Source organism: Anolis carolinensis, chromosome 5 (assembly GCF_035594765.1).
Source record: "Anolis carolinensis isolate JA03-04 chromosome 5, rAnoCar3.1.pri, whole genome shotgun sequence".
NCBI classification, from domain to species: domain Eukaryota; kingdom Metazoa; phylum Chordata; class Lepidosauria; order Squamata; family Dactyloidae; genus Anolis; species Anolis carolinensis.
The window spans coordinates 166,167,767-166,195,561 of record NC_085845.1 but is presented as its reverse complement, the minus strand read 5'-3'; the positions used below and the strand labels follow the sequence as shown (position 1 = coordinate 166,195,561).

At 41.1% G+C, this 27,795-nt stretch overlaps 1 protein-coding gene across 10 annotated transcripts in view; it reads left to right on the top strand.

The window, feature by feature from the left end:
* Positions 1-27,795, top strand: part of anks1b (ankyrin repeat and sterile alpha motif domain containing 1B) — a 444,290-nt gene that overhangs the window by 38,308 nt on the left and 378,187 nt on the right. For all 10 annotated transcript variants that reach the window (XR_010006296.1, XR_010006295.1, XR_010006294.1 and 7 more), the window contains 4 exons: positions 281-356; positions 1,560-1,661; positions 14,338-14,463; positions 17,623-17,798. Coding sequence is in view for 7 of the 10 variants with exons in the window: in XM_062980966.1 (XP_062837036.1) it covers positions 281-356; positions 1,560-1,661; positions 14,338-14,463; positions 17,623-17,798 (480 nt within the window). In the remaining 3 variants the exon portion in view is untranslated. The remainder of the gene's footprint in view (positions 1-280; positions 357-1,559; positions 1,662-14,337; positions 14,464-17,622; positions 17,799-27,795) is intronic.

The window sequence follows — 27,795 nt, the reverse complement described above, 5'->3', positions numbered from 1 at the left end:
ATGTGATATGTTGTTGGGTGCTTGTGACAGTGAAAAATGTCATTATTGGAAGCCAGAGAAGAATTTCTGGAGAAACTGTGTGATAAAAAAGGAGCTAATCATAACTTCAAAACAATGTTTTCAGTCTGTTATTTCTGAATTTTGATTATCACTAGTTTCAATAAATGTGTATTGCAAAACTCACTAGGACATGTTTTCCAGTTCTTTGTGAGATTTGTTTGTCACTATTTGCATACTATTTTATAATATTTTAAATTGTCTTTAATTTATTCTTTTGTAGACAGAAAAGGGGAGTGCATTACATGAAGCAGCTTTATTTGGAAAAGTGGATGTAGTACGCATATTGCTAGAAACAGGTGTGTCATAATTATTTTCCAAATGAATTCTAGTTTGTTTCTAATATTTTTGTTTCCAAACATGTTATTTAACCTTATTATTGGTTGCTTCTCCATATCTGATGCCAAGATATGGATATTTGAAATTATATTTCTTACTACTGTATATCCTTACATATCCTTATATATATTCAATGAGTATGTCTTGTAGTTGAGCTAAAGTCGTGTGAAATGGAGGATTATTAACAACTTCCAGTGTCCTGCTGGGATATCCTTATGGAGGAAAATAGACATTGAATGGTATGAAGGCATGCTTACTTTCTCTTAACTGCCAGCAATTTTGAACTTTAAAAATCACTTTTATCCTGCTGGAAGAAAAATGCCTGCATCATTTTTAGACTATGGCATCTTGTAGGATAATTCAACACTTTTTTAAAAAAGTGTAACACCAATTAAAACATTATTCACTAGATCTATGCATATAGAGTTCTCCACATCCAGATCTGAGAGCCTGGATATTTCCCTCCCAATTCTAAAGGTGACAGGAAAAATCTCAGGGCAAGAATTCTGCCATGAAAAATGTATGTCTGTATATGTAGATATATATTCCTCATTTGTTAGACTTGCTGTTTTTTGTTTGAATCCCCTCGGCAACTGTGGCTAGTGCTTACGGCATTGTGTTAAATTATTTTACTAGAAAGTAGCGAAGTGCATTAAAGCACTGAGCTGGAGACTTGAAAGGTCCCAGGTTCAATCCCCGGGAGCGGCGTGAGCGGCCTCTGTTAGCTCCAGCTCCTGCCAACCTAGCAGTTCGAAAACATGCCAATGTGAGTAGATCAATAGGTACCGCTCCGGCGGGAAGGTAACGGCGCTCCATGCAGTCATGCCGGCCACATGACCTTGGAGGTGTCTACGGACCACCCTGGCTCTTCGGCTTAGAAATGGAGATGAGCACCAACCCCCAGAGTCAGACATGACTGGACTTAACGTCAGGGGAAAACCTTTAACCTTTACCCCCTTTTAACATCACCAGAACTCATCCCTGTAAATATTACAAAAGGTGATCTCCAAGTTTCTGGTTGGGATCTGGGATCAAGCTGACCTGGTGGCCTTAATTATCGGATTTCCTTTTCTACAGGTTATCCACTGTTACAGCTAATGAATCTGGGAGGTAGGATTATACTTTTAATTTTTCCATAATATGACGTATTTTCTCTGTTTCAGGAATCGATGCCAATATAAAGGACAGTTTGGGCAGAACTGTGTTGGATATTCTTAAAGAACATCCATCGCAACAATCACTCCAAATTGCTGCATTACTGCAAGGTAGGATTTCTTACAAACAAGCCATATGCAAGATATAATAAAGTGCATACTTCTAGATTACAGTATATAATATCAATTTTGCTTCCTTCCTCATTATTTCTAGGCATGTCTCTTGAAGTTCTTCCAACTTCTTCACTTCAAAATCAGAACCTTATGGTAGTGGTGGAGAGAGGAATACAACTACAGTAGAGTCTCACTTATCCAAGCTAAACGGGCCGGCAGAAGCTTGGATAAGCGAATATCTTGGATAATAAGGAGGAATTAAGGAAAAGCCTATTAAACATCAAATTAGGTTATAATTTTACAAATTAAGCACCAAAACATCATGTTATACAACAAATTTGACAGAAAAAGTAGTTCAATACGCAGTAATGTTATGTTGTAATTACTGTATTTACGAATTTAGCCCCCATATATCACGATATATTGAAAACCTTGACTACAAAAATGGCTTAGATAATCCAGAGGCTTGGATAAGTGAGGCTTGGATAAGTGAGACTCTACTTAAACTATTTTATAGGTCTGGTGATAAATTATAGTTTTATGAGATGAGATGGGTTCCTCTCCCCAATTATTTACTTTACATTTTAACCTGTTTACTTGACATCTTTCTTGTCTACATATTTAGAAGAAAGCCCAAAAGAGTACATAAATTGTAGAAACAGACATGTGTCAACATAATAATAATAATAATAATAATAATAATAATAATAATAATAATAATAATAATTATTATTATTATTATTATTATTTTATTATGACACAGCAAACAAGATAGATATGCTGGATTTCACAAGTCGAACACTTCCCAAGTGTCTAGGACTGTGTGATGTATTTTCGGATGATGCGCGCAGATCCCAGCAGGGTGGCCTTTTGCATTTGGCAGATCGTAATTTTGTCAATGTCTATGGTTTCCAAATGCTGGCTGAGATCTTTTGGCACGGCACCCAATGTGCCCATCACCACTGGGACCACCTGCACTGGTTTCTGCCAGAGTCTTTGAAGTTCAATCTTGAGGTCCTGATAGTGGCTGAGTTTTTCCTGTTGTTTTTCGTCAATGTGACTGTCACCTGGGATGGCGACATCAATGATCCAAACCTTTTTCTTTTCCACAACTGTGATGTCTGGTGTGTTGTGTTCCAGAACTTTGTCAGTCTGGATTCGGAAGTCCCACAGTATCTTTGCATGCTCATTTTCCAATACTTTTGCAGGTTTGTGATCCCACCAGTTCTTTGCTGCTGGGAGGTGGTACTTGAGGCATAAGTTCCAATGAATCATTTGGGCCACATAGTTGTGCCTCTGTAGTCTGTCTGTGCAATTTTCTTACAGCAGCTGAGGATATGATCAATGGTTTCGTCGGTTTCCTTGCACAGTCTGCATTTTGGGTCATCAGCCGATTTTTTGATCTTGGCCTTGATTGCATTTGTTCTGATGGCTTGCTCCTGGGCTGCAAGGATCAGGCCTTCTGTCTCCTTCTTCAGGGTCCCATTCGTGAGCCAGAGCCAGGTCTTCTCCTTATCAGCTTTTCCTTCAATTTTGTCAAGGAACTTTCCATGCAATGTTTTATTGTGCCAGCTGTCAGCTCTAGTTTGTAGTGTGGCTTTCTTGTACTGGTTTTTTGTCTGCTGTGCTTTGAGGAGTTTCTGATTTTTGACTTCAATCAAAGCAGGTTCTTCACTTTGCTTTACATATTCTGCCAGGGCATGTTCTTCTTCTTTGACTGCTTGTTTTACTTGTAAGAGTCTTCTGCCCCCTGACTTCTAGGCAGATACAGCCGGTCAACATCACTGCGAGGGTGCAGTGAATGATGAATGGTCATGAGTTTTCTTGTTTTTCTGTCCAAATTGTCCAGTTCCGTCTGTGTCCAGTTTATGATGCCAGCAGTATATCCTATGACAGGTATGGCCCAGGTGTTTATGGCCTTGATGGTGTTGCCTCCATTGAGCTTGCTTTTGAGAATTTTTCTGACCCTTTGTGTGTATTCTTTGCTGACCACAGTTTTCACATGTTCATGCTTGATGTTGTTCAGCTGTAGTATACCCAGATATTTATAGGCCTCTGGCTGGTGACACTTTATTGTTTGGCCATTAGGCATATTTATGCCCTCACTTTCAATGATTTTTCCCTTCTTCAATGCCACTGTCGAAAATTTGTCCAAGCCAAACTCCATGCTGATATCAGTGCTAAAGATTCGGACAGTGTTAGTCAGAGACTGGATTTCAGTTTCCGTTTTTCCATACAGCTTCAGGTCATCCATGTATATCAGATGTGAAATTTTGTGAGAATTCTTAGATGTTTGATAGCCGAGATTTGTTTTTTGTAAGATTGTTGACAGAGGGATCATGGCAATAATGAAAAGCAGAGGGGACAATGAGTCTCCCTGGAAAATTCCTCTCCTGATGTTGACAAGTCCATAGCTTTCATTTCCAACAAACAGTTCAGTTTTCCAGTGCTCCATCATGTTTTCAATGAAGGTGCCAACGTTTTTACTAATCCCGATGGCGTCCAGGCACTTGATGATCGAGCTGTGTGGGAGTGAGTCAAAGGCCTTTTTGTAGTCAATCCACGTCATGTGAAGATTAGCTGTTCGGCTTTTACAGTTCTCCAGAATCATTTTGTCAATCAATAACTGGTCTTTTGTGCCCCTGCTTTTCCGTTTGTTGCCTTTCTGTTCATCTGGCAAGATGTTTTTTTCTTCAAGATAGTCTTGAATTCTGTCAGCTATGATGCCAGTCAGTAGTTTAAACATAGTGGGCAGACACGTTATTGACCTGTAGTTTCCTGGTGCTGCTCCTTTTGCTGGATCCTTTTGTATCAGGTATGTTCTTTCAGTTGTTAGCCATTCACTGATACTTCCTTTCTGCATCATCTCATTGAATTGTTGGGCCATTTTTCCATGTAAACTAATCAGATGTTTGAGCCAAAATCCATGAAGTTGATCACTACCAGGCGATGTCCAGTTCTTGACTTTTTGCACTCATTTGCTGATCATTTCAGTTGTTATTTCCATCTGTTCCATTTTGTTCTGTGAGAATTTTCCTTCAAACTCCTTTATCCACCCAGCGTTTTTGTTGTAGTTCTTATTATTTTCCCAAAGCTCTTTCCAGAACTTCGTTGTTGCAGTTTTCTCTGGCTTTATGGTTACTGTGTCTGTTGTTTGGTTCAGGCTCTGGTAGAACCATCTTTGGTCTGTTTGAAACAGTTGATTTTGTCTGTACTGGATGATTCTGGCTTCATATCTTTCAATTTTTCTGGCTGTTGCTGTAATTTGTTCTTTCACAATTTCCAAAGCTTCTTCAATTTTTCTGGTGTTCAGCCAGTACTTTCTGATCAGGTATTGCTTGATTTTGTCATTCTTCAATTTCTTCTCTTTCATATTTTTCAGGTTACTTGCATCTGATCTAAGTTTCTTGATTTTCAACTCTAGCCTGACCTTCCACTTTGGTTTTCCAGTCGATTTTCTTTGGGGCTGCCTTGGTTGTAGGAGCCCAAGCTCTTCTGTTACTATCACTGCTGCACTGAAGGCATACTGGTTTGTTTGTTCAATTGATGTTATCTGGACAGTGGAGAGTGCTGCATTCACATCTTTCATGAGAGGCGCCAGGTGTCTCTTGGGCACTGTTTTTAGAGTTGGGAGCCGCTGTCTTATTGCATTTGCTGTAGCATGAGCCATGATCTTATCCTTGAGCTCTTGTTGTCTTGCTGTCAAGGTTCCTGGTGGTTCAACAGGTGTTTCAAGTGCTGGTTCATGAAATTCTTGCAAAAGCTCCACACTTTCTTCTGGTTCAATCTGTTCCACCATTCCAAGTGTTGCTGGAGTCTCTGCTGCTGTCTGTGCTGTGGTCTGATGGTAATTTGCTTTGCAGATTTTCTGGATTTCTTCGAGTTCAACTTCACTGAACACTTTGTTTCTGATTATGAATCTTCGTTGGTCAGCCAGTCGGGGTTCTGTTATCTGTGAGTCAGGGTACTCTTGTTTCCATAGCTGATGCATCCTTTTTTGGTAGCCGCGCTTTTCAGGTTCAGAGTTGTAATAGCATTTCATGACTGTGCGGTTTTCTGGCATTGTATATTTCTGCCGCTTCTGTGACTGTTCATTTGGGGTTTGATGATTCCGTAGCCCACTTGTCGATGGATGTCCAGAGTCAGCAGCATCCACCGCGGTCCTTTTTATCCTGGGCAACGACCGAGCCAGTATAGACTTCGTTTTGGTTTGATTCTCCATAATGCTAATGGGTTAGGTGCACTTGGTTGCATTCCTCCGCTGAGGCCTCTCTGGCTTGGTTGGACCTGCTGGTAGTTACACTACCGCCAGCACAGCCCTCAGCATCCTCGGAATGGCTAAGCCCCCCCACCACGTCAAGGTGGCACCTGCGAGGGGGATTATTATTATTATTATTATTATTATTATTATTATTATTATTAGCAACATTTATATCCTGCCCTTCTCACCCCGAAGGGGACTCAGGGCGGCTTATAAGTTATATGTACATACAGTATATTATATTATTAGCATAGGACAATATAAGCATTATATATTACTACTAGCTGTGCCCGGCCACGCATTGCTGTGGCGAAGTATGGTGGTATGGGAAATAAAGTATTGAGGAATTGGTGGTAGTTAAGGTCAAGGGTAAAGGTTTTTCCCAGACATTAAGTCCAGTCGTGTCTTACTCTGGAGGTTGGTGCTCATCTCCATTTCTAAGCCGAAGAGCCGGCGTTGTCCGTAGACTCCTCCAAGGTCATGTGGGATAACTGCATGGAGCGGCGTTACCTTCCCGCCGGAGCAGTACCTATTGATGCACTCACATTTGCATGTTTTTGAACTTCTGGGTTGGCAGAAGCTGGGGCTAACAGTGGGGGCTCTCTCCGCTCCCCCAATTCAAACCTGTGGCCTTTCGGTCCAGAAGTTCAGCAGCTCAGCGCTTTAACACGCTGCGCCATCAGGGGATATTATTTCCTAAAGCTTGTGAATATACAATATTTCTGATTGGGTTTTTTTTGTTTGTTGGAGGCAAGTATGAATGCTGCAATTAGGAAAAATGATTAGGATGTAATGGCCTTGCAGCTTTAAAGCCTGGCTGTTTCCTCCCTGAGTGAATTTTTTGTTGGGAGGTGTTAGCTGGCCCTGATTGTTTCCTGTCTGGAATTCCCTTGTTTTCAGAGTGGTGTTGTTTGCAATATTTTATGTGCTTCTACTGTCTGTGGCCCTGAGAAAACAGAGGATTTGCCAGACTTTGATGATGGGAATACTTTGTTGGGAGGTGTTAGCTGGCCCTGATTGTTTCCTGTGTGGAATTCCCCTGTTTATTTACTGTCCTGGTTTTAGAGATTATATTGTTCTGCATTATTCTATCCCAGTAATTATTTCATATTAAAGAAGAATCTCACTTATCCAACATTCGCTTATACAATGTTCTGGATTATCCAACGCAGTCTGCCTTTTCATAATCAATGTTTTTGTAGTCAGTGTTTTAAATTCATTGTGATATTTTAGTGGTAAATTTGTAAATACAGTACAGTAGAGTCTCACTTATCCAACATAAACGGGCCGGCAGAACGTTGGATAAGCTAATATGTTGGATAATGAGGAATTAAGGATAACCCTATTAAACATCAAATTAAGTTATGATTTTACAAATTAAGCACCAAAACATCATGTTAGACAACAAATTTGTCAGAAAAAGTAGTTCAGTACACAGTAATGCTATATAGTAATTACTGTATTTATGAATTTAGCGCCAAAATATCACGATATATTGAAAGCATTGACTACAAAAATGCGTTGGATAATCCAGAACGTTGGATAAGCGAGTGTTGGATAAGTGAGACTCTACTGTAAATACTACATAGCATTACTGCGCATGGAGCTACTTTTTCTGTCAAATTTGTTGTATAATATGATGTTTTGGTGCTTAATTTGTATAACGATTACCTAATTTGATGTTTAATTGGCTTTTCCTGAATCCCTTCTTATTATCCAACATATTCACTTATCCTGCCGGCCTGTTTACGTTGGATAAGTGAGACTCTACTGTATATTTCTAATCTTATATTATCTGCTCAGAACTGGATTATCTGAGGCCCCTTCTTCACAGCTGTATAAAATGCCCACTGAAGTGGATTATATGGCAGTGTGGAGTCAAGATAATCCAGTGCAAAGCAGATAATATAAGATTATAAATGGGTTATATAGCTGTGTTGAAGGGCCTTGAGTCTACACTGCCATATAATCCAGTGCAAATTAGATAATCTGTGGAAGAAGTCTAAGTGAGGCCTAAATCTGCCTGTCCCCTAACTGAAACCTGGCTGTCCCTTGGTTGCTAGGCAACCAAGTGGGCAGAGATTAGCCCTGTAAACTGGCAGCAATTGGATAAAAAAAAAAATTGCTTTCCCTCTAATTAGGACTTTATTTTTCTTTTCTTTTTGTTGTATCAACCTTGAGGCGTGGATGATGGGTTGTGTTGTCAAATTTTGAGGTTGGGGGGCCTGTACTTTTGTTGTTTTGTGAATTGCCGTGATGCCATCACTCTTTTATATATATAGATATTGTACTATAACACTATATTGCAATATTATTAGTAATATTACGTGTAATATAAATATACAATTATAATAGTGTATTATTATATTGTATTACATTATAATATTATCAATATTATATGTATATACAATATATTATATTATTAGTATAGCATAATATGAGTATTATATATTATTATATTGTTATATTGACACAGGAAACATGGTGGAATAATGTCTTCCTGACCCCCTTCTTCACTCTGGCCTGAAGTGGCAATTAGTCCTGGAGGGGGAGGGGCTCCCTCTGATGACATAGGAGACATGGTTATAATTTCTATACACATATTTTGTTTTAGCTTTCACTGTTTTTAAAAGCTGGTTAAAACTGCTTGTTTTTGAAATTTGTTTAGACCTTATTATTTCCAGAGACCTACTTTCCTATTTAGAGTACTACTGGATAATCTAGAAATGTGATCTCTAATAGATCTTTAATGACCGATTATGATGGAATGTTTCCATTTGATCTTGTTCTGTAGAGTAATAAAGATATTTAAGGCTTGAAAAATAATAATAAAATGTTCTACTGATGTATTCTTGGAGGAAATCAGCTGTTCAGTAATTTTATCAAAATGCACTTGAGCCTTCAGATTCATAGGAGAAAGGATCTCTTCTCCCTGCATTCCCTTGTACATGGCGGCCTCTTTGGAATGATCCTAAGAGGCTGCATACTTGGGAGATTCAGAACATGTAAGAGAGCTCTTTCCCCTTCCCCATGGGCAGGGCATCTTTGAATGATTTGAAGATACTCCCACCCTGAGGAGATGATGGCAGCGGAGAGATCCATAGCCCATAGCCAAGGGGGCGGTTTAGGGGTTCAAACCACCCCCACATTTTTTCAGGTAAAAAACAAACAAACCCTGATTTACTCATTAATTTAACTGGTTAACTAAATTCCCCTACCAAGTATATGAGAAGCAAAATTAGAGTTCCTCCAGGACTACAAGCACTATCTCAACAAAATGTTGATTATTCACACTATCATTACCAACTTTCTACCAATTTACCTTGCAACAGCAGTAATAGGTGACATAGTGGAACCAACCTATAGTGAAAGCTAATGAAACAATGGAACAGGAGCAAAGAGAAGAAGCTGTTTCATTGGACTTTATATGAACAAGACTGTTTCTTATGACTAAGTGAAAGCCCAGTTAGTGCAAAATCCACAGTCTCTGTTGCCAGGATATATATTTCCTGTGGATGAGAAGAGGCATCTAAAATTTCAATCTAAATGTTTTAGCAATTTTTCCTGGCTCGTCGTCTCACTCGTTCAGTCGTTTTCGACTCTTCGTGACCTCATGGACCAGTCCATGCCAGAGCTCCCTGTCGGCCGTCACCGCCCCCAGTTCCTTCAAGGTCAAGCTAGTCACTTCAAGGATACCATCCATCCATCTTGCCCTTGGTCGGCCTCTCTTCCTTTTCCCTTCCATTTTCCCCAGCATCGTGATCTTTTCCAAGCATTCCTGTCTCCTCATGATGTGGCCAAAATACTTCAGCTTTGCTTCTAATATCCTTCCCTCCAGTGAGCAGCCGGGCATTATTTCCTGGAGGATGGACTGGTTGGATCTTCTTGCGGTCCAAGGCACTCTCAGGATTTTCCTCCAGCACCAGAGTTCAAAAGCGTCTATCTTCCTTCGCTCAGCTTTCCTTATGGTCCAGCTCTCACATCCATAGGTTACTATGGGGAATACCATTGCTTTGACTATGTGGACCTTCGTTGCCAGTGTGATGTCTCTGCTCTTCACTATTTTGTCAAGGTTGGCCATTGCTCTCCTCCCAAGAAGTAGACGTCTTCTAATTTCCTGGCTGCAGTCTGCATCTGCAGTGATCTTCGCGCCTAGAAATATAAAGTCTGTCACTGCCTCCACGTTTTCTCCCTCTATTTGCCTGTTGTCAATCGGTCTGGTTGCCATGATCTTGGTTTTCTTGATGTTTAACTGCAACCCAGCTTTTGCACTTTCTTCTTTCACCTTGGTGATAAGGCTCCTCAGCTCTTCCTCGCTTTCAGCCATCAGAGTGGTATCATCTGCATACCTAAGGTTATTAATGTTTCTTCCAGAAATTTTAACTCTGGTCTTGGATTCGTCAAGCGCCGCATGTCTCATGATGTGTTCTGCGTACAAGTTGAATAGGTAGGGTGAAAGTATACAGCCCTGCCGCACTCCTTTCCCAATCTTGAACCAGTCTGTTGTTCCGTGGTCTGTTCTTACTGTGACTACTTGATCTCGTGCCAGATCAGGAGGCACTGACCTGAAAGGTCATCTCGGGGGGGGGGGGGGAGTTTTAACCCCTCCCCAAAAAATTTTCTGACTACAGGCCTTAGTCATCCATTGCCATCCTGCCCATGCCGATTTCCTGATGGTAGGAGTGACTTAGAAATATTTACCATGCTATTCTGTTTTTGGGAGGTATCTGGGATGATTCCTCATTCCCCCAGCTCCAATCTCTAGGGAATTCACGAATATGCAAAACTGTGAAATTCACGAATTCACGAATATGCAAAACTGTGAAAATGAAACCTATGAATGTGGAAGGATATATACATGGAGCTGTCTGTAAAATTTCACCACCTTTTCAAAATCTTCTATAGAATCTAGAAATATCATAGTCAACACATGATCCTAAAGCTGTTTTCTGTCTGTTTATGTAGAATGATTTTATACTTCGTTCAGGGAATCTTTCCATTACCAAATTAGATACAAAAGCTAGAGGTGTGTTGGTTTTTCTAAAACTAAAATTACTCCATCTGATCTTTTCTGTATGTCCCCCATAATTGCATTTCCTGGCATTTTATGTCTTGAAAAGAGACAGCTGTGTTTCACTAATCATTATATGTATATTAATTCTTCCCATTCATTTCTTGCATATTTTCTGATTGCTTTGTTGGGCTATTTGGCAGCGGATGTTCTAAGCATTTTAAATGAATGTGTAATCTGTTAGATACATCGCTCTCTCCAAAGCCTAATCTTTTAAATTAGAAAGAATTTTCATTTATCTATGAAGCGGTGGTGCATTCTACTATATGTGCCTTTCTTGTTGCTGCTTATGCATTAGTGCTTTATCATTCCATCACCAGAGTATTTGTGTGATAAAGTTGAATATGCAAGGTTTGTTTTTTGCTTTGTTTTTTTATGTGATGCAGATAAGCTGTGGAAAAGGTAAGCATGAGAAAAAAGAAGTCAGTTTGACAAAATGAGTCAAACTGAAAGGTACTGTTTCATCCCTTTAATTCTTGTTGGGTCTGACACACACCCTAAAACCTTTCTATCTCACCACACACTTATTGGCCTCCAGCTCATTTTGTTGATTTCAAAAATTTCTGTATTTGCGTACACAGAAGAACATTATTAATATTTCATGACACTAGCCTAAGCAGTAGACTATGGGCCACCTATGCAGGATTTTTAGTTTAAAAAAATCAGTAAGTGTATTATATAGGCATTCAGAATGCAGTGAAACGAAAATGAAAAGAAAAAAGTCAAACAGCATGAGAATTCATAAGAATAATTTTCTTAGGCCTCCAGGTTCAGATCTGAGTCTAGCAGCACACACAAGTTGTGAACTGAAATTTCAGGAAAAACGTAATTCCATCAAGTATGGCCTAATCCTCTTTCCCTGATCTGTCTTCCAACTGACCAGGAATACCTCTGTCTTGTCTGGATGAAATTTCAATTGGTCCACCCTCATCTAGTCCATTACCAACAGCAGAAACTAATTTACTATAGAAACAGCTTTCCTTGACTTGGGTGTAAAGGAGAGATAGAGTTGGAAGTCTTGGAGCATACTGATGACACCAGAGCTCTAGATAACTTGTCCTTGTGTTTTCATGTAGATATTAAGCAATATGAGGGATAGAGCTCCAAGGGAAAGCATAGGATAGTATCCAGGATGTCAGGAGGGCATCCTTCAGCACCACCTTGAGTCTGCCTCTCCAAGATAGAATTGAGCCCCAATAAAACAGTGCCCCAAAGTTCCATCTCATGGAGGCAACTCAGAAGCATACCATGGCCGATGGTTCTAAAAGCCACTGAGAGTTGAGCCAGGACCACTTTCTCTTTCTAGTCCTTTGTATAGGTCACCACCAAGGCACCAGAGCTGTCTCTGCCCATAGGCAGGCCTGAAATCAAATTGAAATGGAGCTAGATAATCCATTTCATCCAGGAAAGCCTGCAGCTGTGAGGCCACCATACCTTTTAATAACTGGCCCAAAACAAGGATATTTGAGAGTAGTTGATCATTCTCTAATTTGGTGGGATGTAGGGAGAATTTTTGTAATGACTTCACTGCAGCCTCTTTTAGCTGAAAACTTTCCTTACTGTAGTGAAGCACTCACTATTCCCCTTAACCAGTCCACCAGCCTCCTCAGACTGCTTTCAGCAGCCAGAAAGGATATGAGTTCAGTATACATATTTTGGCTGTCATCTCTCCAAGGGTCCTGTCCACATCTTCAGGTTTCATTAATTGAAATGTGTCCAATAATATTGATCAAGTAGCGGTCAAGCTTGCATCCATTAGACCTGTATCATGTACAGCATCCGTACCAGAGCAGATCCAGGCGATGTTATTAGTGACTAGCTTTGCCCGGCCACGTGCTGCTGTGGCTTATGGGAATCATTTGTTGGTCAGGTGGAATAGCAGTGAATAGCCTTGCAGCCTCAAAGCCTGGCCATTTTCTGGAGTAGCTGGAGTAGCACCCTCAATCAAAGAGCAGCTTTGAAGCCTGGCTACTTCCTTTATAGGGGAATCATTGTTTGGCCAGATTGAATTGCACTGAATATTCTTGCAGCTTAAAAGCCTGGCTGCTTTCTACAAAGGGCATCCTTGCTAGGTCAGGTTAAATGGGACAGAGTAGCCCCGTGGCTTCAAATCCTGGATATTTTTCACCTAGGGGAAATCTTGAATAGCCTTGCTGCTTGCAAGCCTGGCCACTTTCTACCTTGCAGAATCCTTGATAGGCCAGTTTGAATAGCAATTAATAGTCTCGGTGTGCCAGGTATGAATGTTGCAATTAGGCACCTTGATTAGCATTTAATGGCCTTGCAGCTTCAACGCCTGGCTGCTTCCTGCCTGGGGGAATCCTTTGTTGGGAAGTATTAGCTGGCCCTGATTGTTTCCTTTCTGGAATTCCCAATTTCCCTGCTTTCAGAATGTTGCTCTTTATTTACTGTCCTGGTTTTAGAGATTATATTGTTCTGTATTATTATACCACAGTAATTATTTCATATTATATTTATAATCTTATATTACCTGCTTAAAAGTGGATTATATGAGGCCCCTTCTACACAGCTGTATAAAATCCACACTGAACTGGATTATATGGTAGTGTGGACTCAAGATAATCCAGTTCAAAGCAGATAATATAAGATTATAAATGGGTAATATAGCTGTATGGAAGGAACTTGAGTCTACACTGCCATATAATCCAGTTAAAATCTGATAATCTGTATTTTCTAGGCAGTGTGGAAGATACCTAAGTGAGGCCTAACTCTGCCTGTCCCCTGGGCTGAGTGGGTTGCTAGGAGACCAAGTGGGCAGAGCTTAGCCTTCTAACTGGCAGCAATTGGATAAAAACAATTATTCCTCTCCCTCTAATTAGGACTTTATTTTTCTTTTCTTTTTGTTGTATGAACGTGGAGGTGTGGATGACGGGTTGTGCTGTCAATTTTCAAGGTTGTGGGGTGTTTAGTTTTGTTGTTTTGTCCATTGCCGGGATTCCATCACTCTTTTATATATATATAGAAGAAGAAGATAGATAGAAGATTCCACTTTTCCGTGTTGGGACATGTTCTTTTACAGAGTTTAAAGATTCCTGTTTTAATATTTCCATTTTTAATTGCTGGATAAAAGTGTAATCTAGCACACAAGAAAGTGTAAAGTAGAGAATCTGAAGTGTAGCGGAATCTCTTTTCTGGTATGTTTGCATACATGATGAATTTGTATGCATGTGCACCCAGGCCATATTTTGAAATAGAAACACATGTTCTCTCCCCCCCCCCCCCCCGCTCTCTGTTTTATACCATATCCATGTTAATACACATGCACAATAAATAAACTGGATGACTATGGTAATTTTATTTGCATGTTTTTTTAACTACAGAGTATGTAGAAACAGGAAATGCTACAGTTCCAGAGGAACCTGTACAAGAATGTCCAGTGACAAATCACCAAGATCACCAGACTTGTGTTCGATTTCCAGAGGTTTCTCCAACACAAACAACTAAAAGTAATATTCTACCATCCATAAATTGTTGCATATTGAAATGTGTTAACAATATAATGAAAAGCCTAGTTATTGTGATATTTTACTTCTTCCCTACACTAATCTATCTACAGCAACCATGGAGGTCCTTGTTTATTTGTAACAGTGATGTATATGTGAATGAATACTTTTTATGTTTTGTTTTATAAAAAAAAGTTAGTAAGGTGCATAGTGGTTGCTGAAGGTCATTTCTTATCAATCCTATCAGCAGCTTCCTCGGTTGTGGAAAATAATTTTGTTTCAATCTCGTCTTAAACAGCACTGGCAAAAAATTAAGTACTGTTGATCCAGGCCCTTAACTAGCTAGAGGCCAGTACTGAACAAAATGGTATAGCTTCTTTCTCAGTTGTTGTCTTAATCCCCTGATGCTTCTGTTGTTGTCAACATTATTTTGACACTTAAGTAAAAATTTCATGGAATCAACCCAGTGAATTTACAGGGCTAAAATAGGTTTATGTAGGACAATATAAGTACCTACTGCATATTGTGCCTTGCAATTAAGTCATTTTAATCCATATTTAATGTCTAGGCCAACACTGCTAGAATATTTCACACATGTGCCCAAAAGAGGAGAGCTGTTTTTAGAAATGCTTCAGGGCTCCTGCTTTGTTTATCATGTTTTTCCATCAGCACTAAACAATGTATCTTGTCAGCACAAAGGATTGAGGTTTTGAAATTTCAGTACCCATCTGAATGTGGTTAATCACATTCAATATTCAGACATTGCCAGTAGACTGTCTGCTGTTTTGAAAACAGCAACAGCAGTTACATTTAACATTCTTTTACCTACTGAGCCTGCAATGTAGTTCTGGCAGGGATGCTGCAAGCTGACAGTAAGAAAAAAATCCCTCTTAGTTATTGATTAAATGGTTAAAGCACAAGTCTTCAATTGGAGTAGTGAGAAATGCTAACAGTTTTCTTTGACCTAGGGCTCCTTCATGATAGAAAATACGTAAATGGCAACGTTGCCCGATTTCCAAGACAGCAATAAAGGAAAGTCAAAATTTTGAAACTTCAGTACCCATCTCTTCCTTCTGTGTGGTTAATCACATTCAAAATCCAGACATTTCCAGTAGAGGTTTTGAATCCCAGAGAGTCTAAACCTGACCACGTAAATGGTTGGTCCATGACAATGAAACTGCAGAGAGTTCATCTACACCATAATCACCATCATCCCTCTCTGTACAGAAAACAAGGTCCAGAATATGCCCAGCAGCATGAGTAGGACCAGGCACAACTTCGGGCAGAAATATGGTTATGAAGACCATGACTTCCTGAGCGACTCCTGACAGGGAAGCTGCAGAATGGATGTTGGAGTTTCCCAGCACTGTTAGCCACTGAGACTCCCAACACCATAGAATCATAGAATAGTAGAGTTGGAAGAGACCACATGGCCCATCCAGTCCAACCCCCTGCCAAGAAGCAGGAAATCACATTCAAAGCACCCCCGACAGATGGCCATCCAGACTCTGCTTAAAAGCCTCCAAAGAAGGAGCCTCCATCACAGTCTGGGGAAGAGAGTTCCACTGCTGAACAGCTCTCACAGTCAGGAAGTTCTTCCTGATGTTCAGGTGGAATCTCCTTTCCTCTAGGTTGAAGCCATTGTTCCGCGTCCTAGTCTGCAGGGCAGCAGAAAACAAGCTTGCTTCCTCCTCCCTATGACTTCCCCTCACATATTTGTACATGGCTATCATGTCTCCTCTCAGCCTTCTCTTCTGCAGGCTAAACATGCCCAGTTCTTTAAGCCGCTCCTCCTAGGGCATGTTCTCCAGACCTTTGATCATTTTAGTTGCCCTCCTCTGGACACATTCCAGCTTGTCAACATCTTCCTTCAACTGCAGTGCCCAGAATTGGACACAGTATTCCAGGTGTGGTTTGACCAAAGCAAAATAGAGGGGGGGGGCATGACTTCCCTGGATCTAGACGCTATACCCCTATTGATGCAGGCCAAAATCCCGTTGGCATTTTTAGCAACCGCATCACATTGTTGGCTAACCTCAAGAACACCTGGGCTAGCTCAGAAAGAGAGAGAATTGAGTAGCAGGGTAAGCAATAAACCAGCAGAATCCCCTTTCTACCCACCTTTAGGTATATACTCTTGAACCCTGTAGACTATGAGATTATAGAACAGAACTACTACAAAAATATTGGTATAGCTTATGTGAAGATAATAAGTTTGGGGATTTGTATTTAATAGAACTCTGAAACCAATTTGTTTCATTCTCTTTTGGTCCACAGCATAATGGTACTCATGGTCTTCAGTATGGAAATCAGCATGAATCATAGAATCATAGAATCATAGAATAGTAGAGTTGGAAGAGACCTCATGGGCCATCTAGTCCAACCCCCTGCTAAGAAGCAGGAAATCGCATTCAAAGCATCCCCGACATATGGCCATCCAGCCTCTGCTTAAAAGCCTCCAAAGAAGGAGCCTCCATCACAGCCCGGGGGAGAGAGTTCCACTGTCGAACAGCTCTCACTGTGAGGAAGTTCTTCCTGATGTTCAGGTGGAATCTCCTTTCCTGTAGTTTGAAGCCATTGTTCCATGTCCTAGTCTGCAGGGCAGCAGAAAACAAGCTTGCTCCCTCCTCCCTATGACTTCCCCTCACAGGGGGGAAATATCAAATATGGTGTCTACTAATTCACAAGTGAAACCATCACAGGCAGCCATGTGTGGAGTTCCAAAATTAGGGAAAGAGAAGACTAATTCTGATAAACTTACTAATTTTAAGTGTGGATTTCTGTGGAAGTAATTCCCCAAATGCACACTGTAAGCACATCTAAAGCTTAGTATTTATATCAGAAATAATCACGAGCAGTTTCTATGTTCCATAAACAGCTGCCACCTATGACAGAATATGGCTCAGATCCCTGTATGGAATTTGTATTTCTCACCAATGGCATAATAGGTGCTGTCTTTTTAATACATTTTGTAGGGATAAAATACAGATGCCCCAAGTGGAAGGATTAGGCTAGGTAAAATAAAGAGGAGAAATGCTAGGTTACAGTTTTTAAATTATTTATAGGATTGGATGGCAGTTAGAAAAAAAATATTTGGTATCATTTTTTAATTACTTTCCTTGGTCTACTATTCTAACTAATGTTATTTTACTGTTTCCTAAGGTGATGTTGTGACTGGGGAGTTATCAAAACTATTGAATGAAATCAAACTTTGCCAAGAAAAGGATTATTCTTTGGAAGAACTGTGCCATACAGTATCAGACCACTATCTTGATAATGTTAGCAAAGCATCAGAAGAAGAACCTGTGATGAATGGAAGCCAAGCCAAATCTACTGTAGTAAGTGAAATGACTGAGCATGTGGCTGTTAACAAAACCATAAAAATCTAATCTGGTAATCACAACTAGTTTAAATTTTATTAATTTCAGTGGAGCCAGTGAGGTGTAGTAGTCTGAGGGCTTTACCTAGGAATCTCAAAGTTCAAATCCCCATGTGTTCGTTAAAATGCGCTGAGTGATCTTGGACAAGTCATACTTTTTTCAGTCTCAGAAGAAGGCAATAATAAACCTTTCTTAACACATCTTACAACAAAACCATGTGATAAGTTCTCCTTATAGTTACCATAATTCAGAAATGCGCTTTGAAGGTATGTACAACAACAATCTGTATATAGGAAGAAGAGTGGATTTTACTTATAAAATGAATTATTTTAAAGTAGTAAAATTATGTCATCCTCTCAGGGAGTATTGAATGTCTTGCTATAGTTGTATAGTAGTTCCTTGACTCTATAGAAAAAGGCAGTAGTTATATCATTAGATAAAAATAATTATCATAGAATTATAAAACTTGTTGAAGTTGAGCCCACCTTCCAAATCTCTTCTGCTTTCTGGATTCACATCTTCCATCCACATCCAGAAGCAAAGGCCTTTACATTTCTGTGAGCTTTGGTGGAAGACACATCTTCAGAAACCAGTGAAACTGCAGGTATTTGTTGTGTAACATGTTATATAGGAGAAGGAGGATAAATTCAGCTCTGTTTTGCTAAGATTTAAGGAAGTTTGAGAAAGTATAAAAATATCTTACTGAAATTTTCTGATGTTGTGAGAGTAAGTATGCACAGGTGTGTGTATGGGGGGGGATTATAATAAAGGAGTAGCTACTATTATGTGCGACAGTTTTTAATACTATTTAATGTAATTAGATATTCTCACAAATTTACCAGGGAGATTTAAAAATAAATTAATTAAGAAAAGCAGCTCTAATTATTTTTGGAGATACCTTAATTGTTTATGTAAGGATCTATAACAGCTAATGAGTGAGCATAGTGATTTGAGTGTTGGACCAGGACACTTGGAGGCCAGGGTTCAAATTCTCACTTGGCCGTGGAAACCCATCTGATGACCATGGGCAAATCATTTCCCCTTAACTTCAAAGGAAGGCAAACGCAAACCCCCTTTGAACTAATTTTGCCAAGAAAACCCAATCAAAGGTTCACCTTAGAGTCACTATCAGTCAGAAATGTTTGGAGGCATACAACAACAAGAACAATAATTGATAGCAAGTAATATGTATATTTACTTTAAAATCTTAACAGGGGAAGGTACAATAAATATTTTTGTGGAGCAAGCAATATAAATCACAGAACAATATATTTTAAACAATGCCCAATATTTGAAGGTCCCACAACAGGGTTGCAAATCTGATTTTATCATGTTCTTTGCTTATTTCATTCTCCCCGCTGAAATCATGTGAGATTATTTCCATTTTAAAATTATATATCACATTTGGAACTTTTTGGTAATATTTTATAAAAAACTAGCTGTGCCCGCCCACGCGTTGCTGTGGTGAAGTATGATGGTATGGGAAATAAAGTACTGAGGAATTGGTGATAAAGGTAAAGGGTCAACGTTTTTCCCTGACATTAAGTCCAGTCATGTCTGACTCTGGGGGTTGGTGCTCATCTCCATTTCTAAGCTGACGAGCCGGCATTGTCCGTAGACTCCTCCAAGGTCATGTGGGATGACTGCATGGAGCGGCGTTACCTTCCCGCCGGAGCAGTACCTATTGATGCACTCACATTTGCATGTTTTCAAACTTCTGGGTTGGCAGAAACTGGGGCTAACTGTGAGGGCTCACTCTGGTCCCACAATTCAAACCTGCAGCCTTTCAGTCCAGAAGTTCAGCAGCTCAGCACGCTGCACCATCAGGGGATATTATTTCCTAAAGGTTGTGAATATACAATATTTGTGATTGGTTTTTTTTTTCTCTGTTGGACGCAAGTATGAATGTTGCAATTAGGGAAAATGATTAGGATGTAATGGCCTTGCAGCTTTAAAGCCTGGCTGTTTCCTCCCTGAGTGAAATTTTTGTTGGGGGGTGTTAGCTGGCCCTGATTGTTTCCTGTCTAGAATACCCTTGTTTTCAGAGTGGTGTTCTTTGCAATATTTTATGTGCTTCTACTGTCTGTGGCCCTGAGAAAACAGAGGATTTGCCAGACTTTGATGATGGGAATACTTTGTTGGGAGGTGTTAGCTGGCCCTGATTGTTTCCTGTGTGGAATTCCCCTGTTTTCAGAGTGTTGTTCTTTATTTAGTGTTCTGATTTTAGATATTATATTGTTCTGTTTTATTATACCACATTAATTTTTATATATTCTGATTTTAGTGTTTTTGAATACTTGGAGTCAGATTGTATTCATTTTCACAGTTGACCGCAACATAATAATAATAATAATAATAATAATAATAATAATAATAATAATAATAGTAATGATAGTAATAATAATGACTTTGGTAATACACAGTGCTTCACTCCCTTCTCAGCTTCCTTTCTGGAAGAATCCTTTCTTGGGAGGTGTTAGCTGGCCCTGATTGTTTCCTTTGTGGAATGTCCAATTTTCCTGCTTTCAGACTGTTGGTCTTTATTTACTTTCCTGGTTTTAGAGATTATATTGTTCTACATTATTCTATTCCAGTAATTATTTCATATTAAAGTAGAATCTCACTTATCCAACATTCGCTTATACAATGTTCTGGATTATCCAACGCAGTCTGCCTTTTCGTAATCAATGTTTTTGTAGTCAGTGTTTTAAATTCATTGTGATATTTTAGTGGTAAATTTGTATATACAGTACAGTAGTGTCTCACTTATCCAACATAAACGGGCCGGCAGAATGTTGGCTAAGCGAATATGTTGGATAATAAGGAGGCATTAAGGAAAAGCCTATTAAATATCAAATGAGGTTATGATTTTACAAATGAAGCACCAAAACATCATGTTAGACAACAAATTTGGCAGAAAAAGTAGTTCAATATGCAGTAATGCTATGTAGTAATTACTGTATTTATGAATTTAGCACCAAAATATCACAATATATTGAAAACATTGACTCCAAAAATGCGTTGGATAATCCAGAATGTTGGATAAGTGAGACTCTACTGTAATTACTACATAGCATTACTGCGCATGGAACTACTTTTTCTGTCAAATTTGTTGTACAATATGATGTTTTGGTGCTTAATTTGTATAACGATTATCTAATTTGATGTTTAATTGGCTTTTCCCGAATCCCTTCTTATTATCCAACGTATTCACTTATCCTGCCAGCCTGTTTGTGTTGGATAAGTGAGACTCTACTGTATATTTCTAATCTTATATTATCTGCTCAGAACTGGATTATATGAGGCCCCTTCTTCACAGCTGTATAAAATGCACACTGAATTGGATTATATGGTAGTGTGGAGTCAAGATAATCCAGTGCAAAGCAGATAATATAAGATTATAAATGGGTTATATAGCTGTGTGGAAGGGCCTTGAGTCTACACTGCCATATAATCCAGTGGAAATTAGATAATCTGTGGAAGAAGCCTCAGTGAGGCCTAAGTCTGCTTGTCCCCTGGGCTGAGTTGGTTGCTAGGAGACCAAGTGGGCAGAGATTAGGCCTCTAACTGGCAGCAATTGGATAAAAACAATTATTCCTTTCCCTCTAATTAGGACTTTATTTTTCTTTTCTTTTTGTTGTATCAACCTAGAGTCGTGGATGATGGGTTGTGTTGTGAAATTTCGAGGTTGGGAGGCCTGTAGTTTTGTTGTTTTGTTGGTCGCTGTGATGCCATCACTCATTTATATATATAGATTTAACACAATTGGTTATGTGCAAAATACATTTTTTGTATTTGTTTGTACAAAATTCAATATTTTGTGCAAAAGTTCCTTTAGAATTGTTTCTTTTTAAAAAGTACTAAAATGCCAAAAAAAAAACCCTCAATATAGTTTTTATTTTCAAAATATGTCTCAATATATCCAGACAATTTTATTAATGGAGAAAAAGAAAATCTGAGAATATTATTTCCGTTTTTACTTCACAAACCAATGACAGTGAGTGTTTGTTGAGATAGTTGTATACCTCCTACCCAGCTGTAATGAAAACACAAATTGCAAACATATTTTGTAAATATCTTTGTTGACTCAAAATAAGGCAAGCGACTGAAATACAATAAAAATCTGTCACAATAGAAAAAAATGATATCATTTCCAAAATCCTGTTTTTTAAATACTTTCCTTTGTAGCATCCTGTGAATGTAACCAATCCCTAATACTGACCTTCTGTTGATTAAACTGAGAAGAAAAATTAGTCATTTGTCTGAAGGCCAGAACATGGCCTTGAATTCCCCTTTCTGTGTGAAGCCTACATATATTTCTTACAAGGGAAATAAAATATTCTTATAATGACAAATTTCTAAAAATTCTAATCTGACAAGCAATTTTTTTGTTATGGTGTGTTGGCAGAATGCTTAGCCAGTTTTTTTTTTCTTTTGCTCTTCACTATCTCTTTTCCAATAGATGGCAGTCTGGTTCAATAATTTGAAAAATACTACCAGCCATTTTATAAAGGTGTCTTTTAAATATATATGCTTTTTCTGCTAAAATTAGTATCAAAATGTTGGAAAAGTAACATATTTCCTAATATTGAAAAGAACTTGTTTGGTTAATATTAAACAAAATGCAAAATAAATGCTGGAAATAAAATTACATCTTGAGAGATTAAGAAATCCAAAGGAAACAAGAAAGAAGATACTCCCACAGATGTCATAGGAAGCTAAGAGTTTTTCAGGGAAACTGAGCAATTCTATCTTGGGAGGGGCCAGTTGAGGAGCCATAGAGAGTAGTGTGTGAGTTAGCAGAAAAAGTCTCTTGGATCTTAAATAATTATGCAGAAGAGGGGATTTCAGCAGATGTGACATCTTCTGAATGAATGACCAGCAAAACTTGATGAAATTCCCTTTTCTTGGAGTGGATGCTGTGCAACCATTAAATATGCAGGAGCCCTCTCCAATTTCGATCTGGCAACATTACTTAGGAGCCCAAAGAGCCAGGGATTGGATTTATCTATAAGCCTTATATAGGCTTGGAAGTGAGGGACTGTAACAAATATAACAATATGCTTAATTATATTTATACTGATTTTCTCTGTATACTTAATGTATGATTGATTACAGTAATAAATAGAAGTATTAGACACAATTAAACTTGCTTTCCCTGTATATTTAGTGTTTCCAGATCCTCTGAGATTTACTACAGTAAATGTCACGACCCAGGCAGCAGAGCACCAATAACCATACACAGAGGCCAGAATCTATCTAATATCTTTATTAAGGAAATATGTAAAGTTAATAAAAGCAAGCGTATGAATTAGTCCAGGAGTAGACCTTTCAGGAAAGGTCAAAATTAGTCCAAAGAAGCAATGTCCAATATGAAATATTAAGGTCCAAAGTTGTAATCCAATAACCGAAACACTCACTTGCCAAGCAAGTGAGGGGAGATGACAAGGTCCTTAGTCCATGAACTTGAGCAAGGCTAGGAAATAACTTGATTCTTGAAACACAAGGCTTGATTCGAGGCAGCAAGGAAACGAGGAGCAAGAATAGGATCCGTGGAATTACTTGGCGAGGTCCGGAAAACAAGGCAAGATCCGGAGAGTAAAACAAGGCTGGAAACGAAGGCTTGAAATCGGGAACAAGGCTTGAAACAGGAACGAGGCTTGGAAACGGAGTAGCTGTCCACACACGCTACTCCGGTAGCTGACGAATTGACTCCGCAAGATCCCTTTGTGGGTAAAACACCTAAATAGGGTCTCGTTTTCCCGCCAAAGAGCAGTTCTCTGGAGAACCAGAAACGAAAGCTATTCTCTGAGTCCAGATGTGTGACTCCTTAAAGTTTCTCATGGAAAGCAGACTTAATCAGCTGAATGCTTAGCAGCTATCCTAGCACTCCTGCGAGAGGCCGCTTGAACTCCCCTCTGTTGTTTACAAAACTCATGGCGAGAAAACGTAGGAGATTTAGGCTCAGGGCTTGTTTGACAGACTTCTGGAAGACAAATCTCTTGCAGGTGCAAGGTTTCCAAATCTGGCTGGGAAGGTTCCAATTCTGACTGAGACGGTGAGAAACCCCAGTTTTCCTCCTCATCTAGCACAACAGTGCCAGGAACGGGACTACATGGCCCATGACTCATCACACTATCCCCCTCCTCAAGCCCCCTCCCAACCTGGGACTCTCTCCCCGAGGCGCGAGGCCGCGGCTTGGCGGGGTAGGTCTGATGGAAGCGGCGGGTTAAATCGGGAGCGTGAACTGTGGAAGCGTCTTCCCAAGAGCGTTCCTCGGGGCCAAAACCCACCCAGTCAATGAGATATTGAAGGCGGCGGCGGTGAAAGCGAGAATCCAAAATGTCCTGAACCTCGAACTCCTCCTCCCCATCCATCAAAACAGGAGGGGGGGCCGGACGGTCCGCATCAGGGCGCACACCATCCGCCGGAAGGAGCAGGGAGCGATGAAACACTGGATGAATGCGCATAGAGCGCGGAAGTTGGAGTTTGAAAGTCACGGGGTTAAGTTGCGCCACCACTGGATAGGGGCCAATGAAACGGGCATCTAACTTCCGGCAAGGGCGATGGGAGGGCAAAAAACGAGTGGACAGAAGAACCCGGTCTCCTACCTTGATTTCGGGGCCCGGCTGGCGATGTTTGTCAGTGTGGCGTTTATAGTTCTCCTTGGCTTGGTCCAGTTGCTGGAGCAAAAGTTGTTGCACCGCTGTGAGTTCCTGCAGCCAGTCCTCTGCTGCGGGAACTTCTGAGGTTTCAATGACTGGGGGGAAGAAACGTGGATGGAAGCCGTAGTTTGCAAAGAACGGGGTTTCTTTAGTTGAAGCCTGGACCCCATTGTTGTAGGCAAACTCTGACAGCGGTAACAGGGAAGCCCAATTGTCCTGTTGGTAGTTCACATAACAGCGAAGGTATTGTTCCAAAGTGGCATTGGTGCGCTCAGTTTGCCCATCCGTTTGGGGATGGTGAGCCGAAGATAAACGAGAGTCTATGCCCAATAGTTTTTGTAGTGCTTTCCAGAAACGAGAGGTGAATTGGGACCCACGGTCTGTGACCAAACTCTTGGGCAATCCATGCAATCTGAAAACATGTTGGAGGAATAGATCTGCAGTCTCTTTGGCCGTGGGAAGGCCATCACAGGGAATGAAATGGGCTAACTTGGTAAAAAGGTCCACCACCACTAGGATCGTGGTGAATCCACAGGAAGGTGGTAGATCGGTGATAAAATCCGCAGAAATTATTTCCCATGGGCGAGATGGGGTAGGGAGGGGATGTAGAAGCCCTGAGGGCTTTTCCCTTCTTGTCTTGGAGCGCTGGCATACTGGGCAGGTGTTGACATATTTTTCCACATCCTTGCGGATCTTGGGCCACCAGAAATCTCTTAGGATCAAATGCATGGTTTTGAATAGTCCGAAATGCCCTGCTGGCTTGCAGTCGTGACACAGACGAAGTGCTTTTTCCCTGCCCGGCCCTGGGGGAATGTAAACATGATTTCTATAGCAAAGTAGCCCATCCTTAAGCGAAAAGGGAAAATGTAGCCCTTGGCGAAGTTGATCCTGTGCCCAGGCATCTGCTTGCTGACTAGCCCTGATTTCCTGAGCACAAAGGGGCCCTGGGGTAGAGGGAGTTGATTCCATGGGAGTGGATTTGGTGTTTCCCACCGTGAGCGTGGCAAAGTTCTCGGGTTGTAGCAGCTGGGACTCAAAGGCCTCCTTGCGCCCTGCAGCGTATTCCGGTTTCCGCGACAGAGCATCTGCTTGCTTGGTCTGGGCTGGGGTTACATAATGAATTTGGAAGTTAAAACGTTCAAAGAATAAAGCCCAGCGTTGTTGCCTCTGATTAAGCTTGCGGGCAGTTCTTAGATGCTCCAGATTCCGATGATCAGTATGGACTTCAATGGGAAATTTGGCCCCTTCTAACCAATGCCTCCAGGTTTCAAAGGCTGCCTTTATGGCCAATAGTTCCTTTTCCCAAATGGTGTAATTTCTCTCTGGTGTGGTCAATTGACGGGAATAAAAGGCACAAGGATGAAGATGATCTCCCCCTGGTTGTAGGAGTACAGCCCCAATTGCCACATCGGAGGCGTCCGCCTGCACGACAAATGGGGTTTCAGGATCTGGGTGCTGAAGGATTGGCTGAGACGTGAATAATTTCTTTAGTTGCTGGAACCCTTTCTCTGCTTGATCTGTCCAGCGGAAGGGCTGTTTCCCACGGATGCAGCTGGTGATTGGGTCAGACCAGCGGGCAAAATCTGGAATGAACTTGCGGTAATAGTTCGCGAACCCCAAGAATCGTTGCACCTCTTTTTTGTTGGTTGGCGCCCGCCATTCCAATACTGCTGAAACCTTTGCCGGGTCCATGGAGAGCCCTAGTGGCGAGACGCGGTACCCCAGGAAATCTACCTCTTGTAGATCAAAAGCGCATTTTTCCAGCTTGGCATAAAGTCCATGATCCCGCAATCGTTGTAATACCATTCTGACGTGGTTCTCATGTTCTGATTGTGATCTAGAAAACACCAAAAAATCGTCCAGGTAGATGATCAAGAACCGATCTAGATAATCCTGAAAGATGTCATTGACAAAATGTTGGAACGTTGCGGGAGCTCCACATAATCCATAATTCATAACTCGGGACTCGAATAATCCGAATTTAGTCTGGAAGGCGGTCTTCCACTCGTCCCCTTCTCTGATGCGAACTAGATTATAAGCCCCCCGAAGATCCAGCTTGGTGTAGACCTTGGCTCCTCGAAGCCGGTCTAGTAGGTCCGAGATTAAGGGCAGGGGATAGCTGTTCCGCTTAGTGATATTGTTTAATGCTCTATAGTCCACCACCAAGCGTAAGTCCCCTGACTTCTTTTTCACAAACATCACTGGGGAGGCGGCTGGGGATTGAGAGGGTCTGATGAATCCCTTGCGAAGGTTTGTCTCTATAAACTCCCTGAGAGCTTCTTGCTCCGGTTCAGTCAGGGAGTAGAGATGTCCTCGCGGGATCGGGGCCCCCTCCACCAAGTCAATGGCACAGTCATAAGGTCTATGTGGGGGTAATCTCTCGGCTTCCTTTTCATTGAATACATCCCAATACTCTGAGTACTTCTTGGGCAAGGTGATAATGGGTTCAGTGTCTGTGGTATGGCAGACCTTGGCTACAAGGCAATGGTTTTGGCAATATTTTGAAGCAAACTGCAGTTCTCTGTTGGACCAGGAGATGCTTGGGTCGTGAAGTGTCAGCCATGGAATTCCCAAAATCACAGGGAAATGGGGAACCTCGGTAACAAAGAAGGAAATCTCTTCCATGTGTTCCCTTATCCACATTCTGGTGGGTTCCGACCACTGGCTTACGGGACCCGTCTTGAGGGGGCGGCCATCGATGGCTTGCACCACACGGGCATTCTTGAAGTCATGATATTGTAATCCCAGAGAGTCGGCATACTCTCTATCAATGAAATTGTTGGTAGCTCCGGAGTCTATCATGGCATGGACCATGACGGGTCCTTTTTTTGCTGACCACAAGGTGACCACTAGAAGAAACAGGACCCCGGTTGGCGGCTCTTGAGTGGGTTTTTTGACCGGGTTGGCGAGCCTCTCTACGCCCGGTCGCTGGCTTCCCCCGCCGGCTGTGCGCCAGCCGCCTCAGACGTCTTCGTCTCCGTGGAGGACGCCGCCGCCAGACGGGCGGCGGGCTTCCCTTTGGCTGGGCATTCTCTGGCGAAGTGGCCCCCATTTCCGCAGTACCAACAAAGATTTAGGCGTTGGCAGCGGGCCTTCTCGGCGGCATCTAATCTGGGACGCACATTGCCCAACTGCATCGGCACCTCCTCGCTCCCTCTGGGGTATGGGGCTGGTGGCGGGGGTCTCCATACTGGGCGCGGCTGGACGCCGGTGGGAGCGGGAGGTTTCACCCCAGTTCTACCGCTCTGGCCTCGGACCCATTGTTTTCTGTTGGCAAGCATGACTTCAGC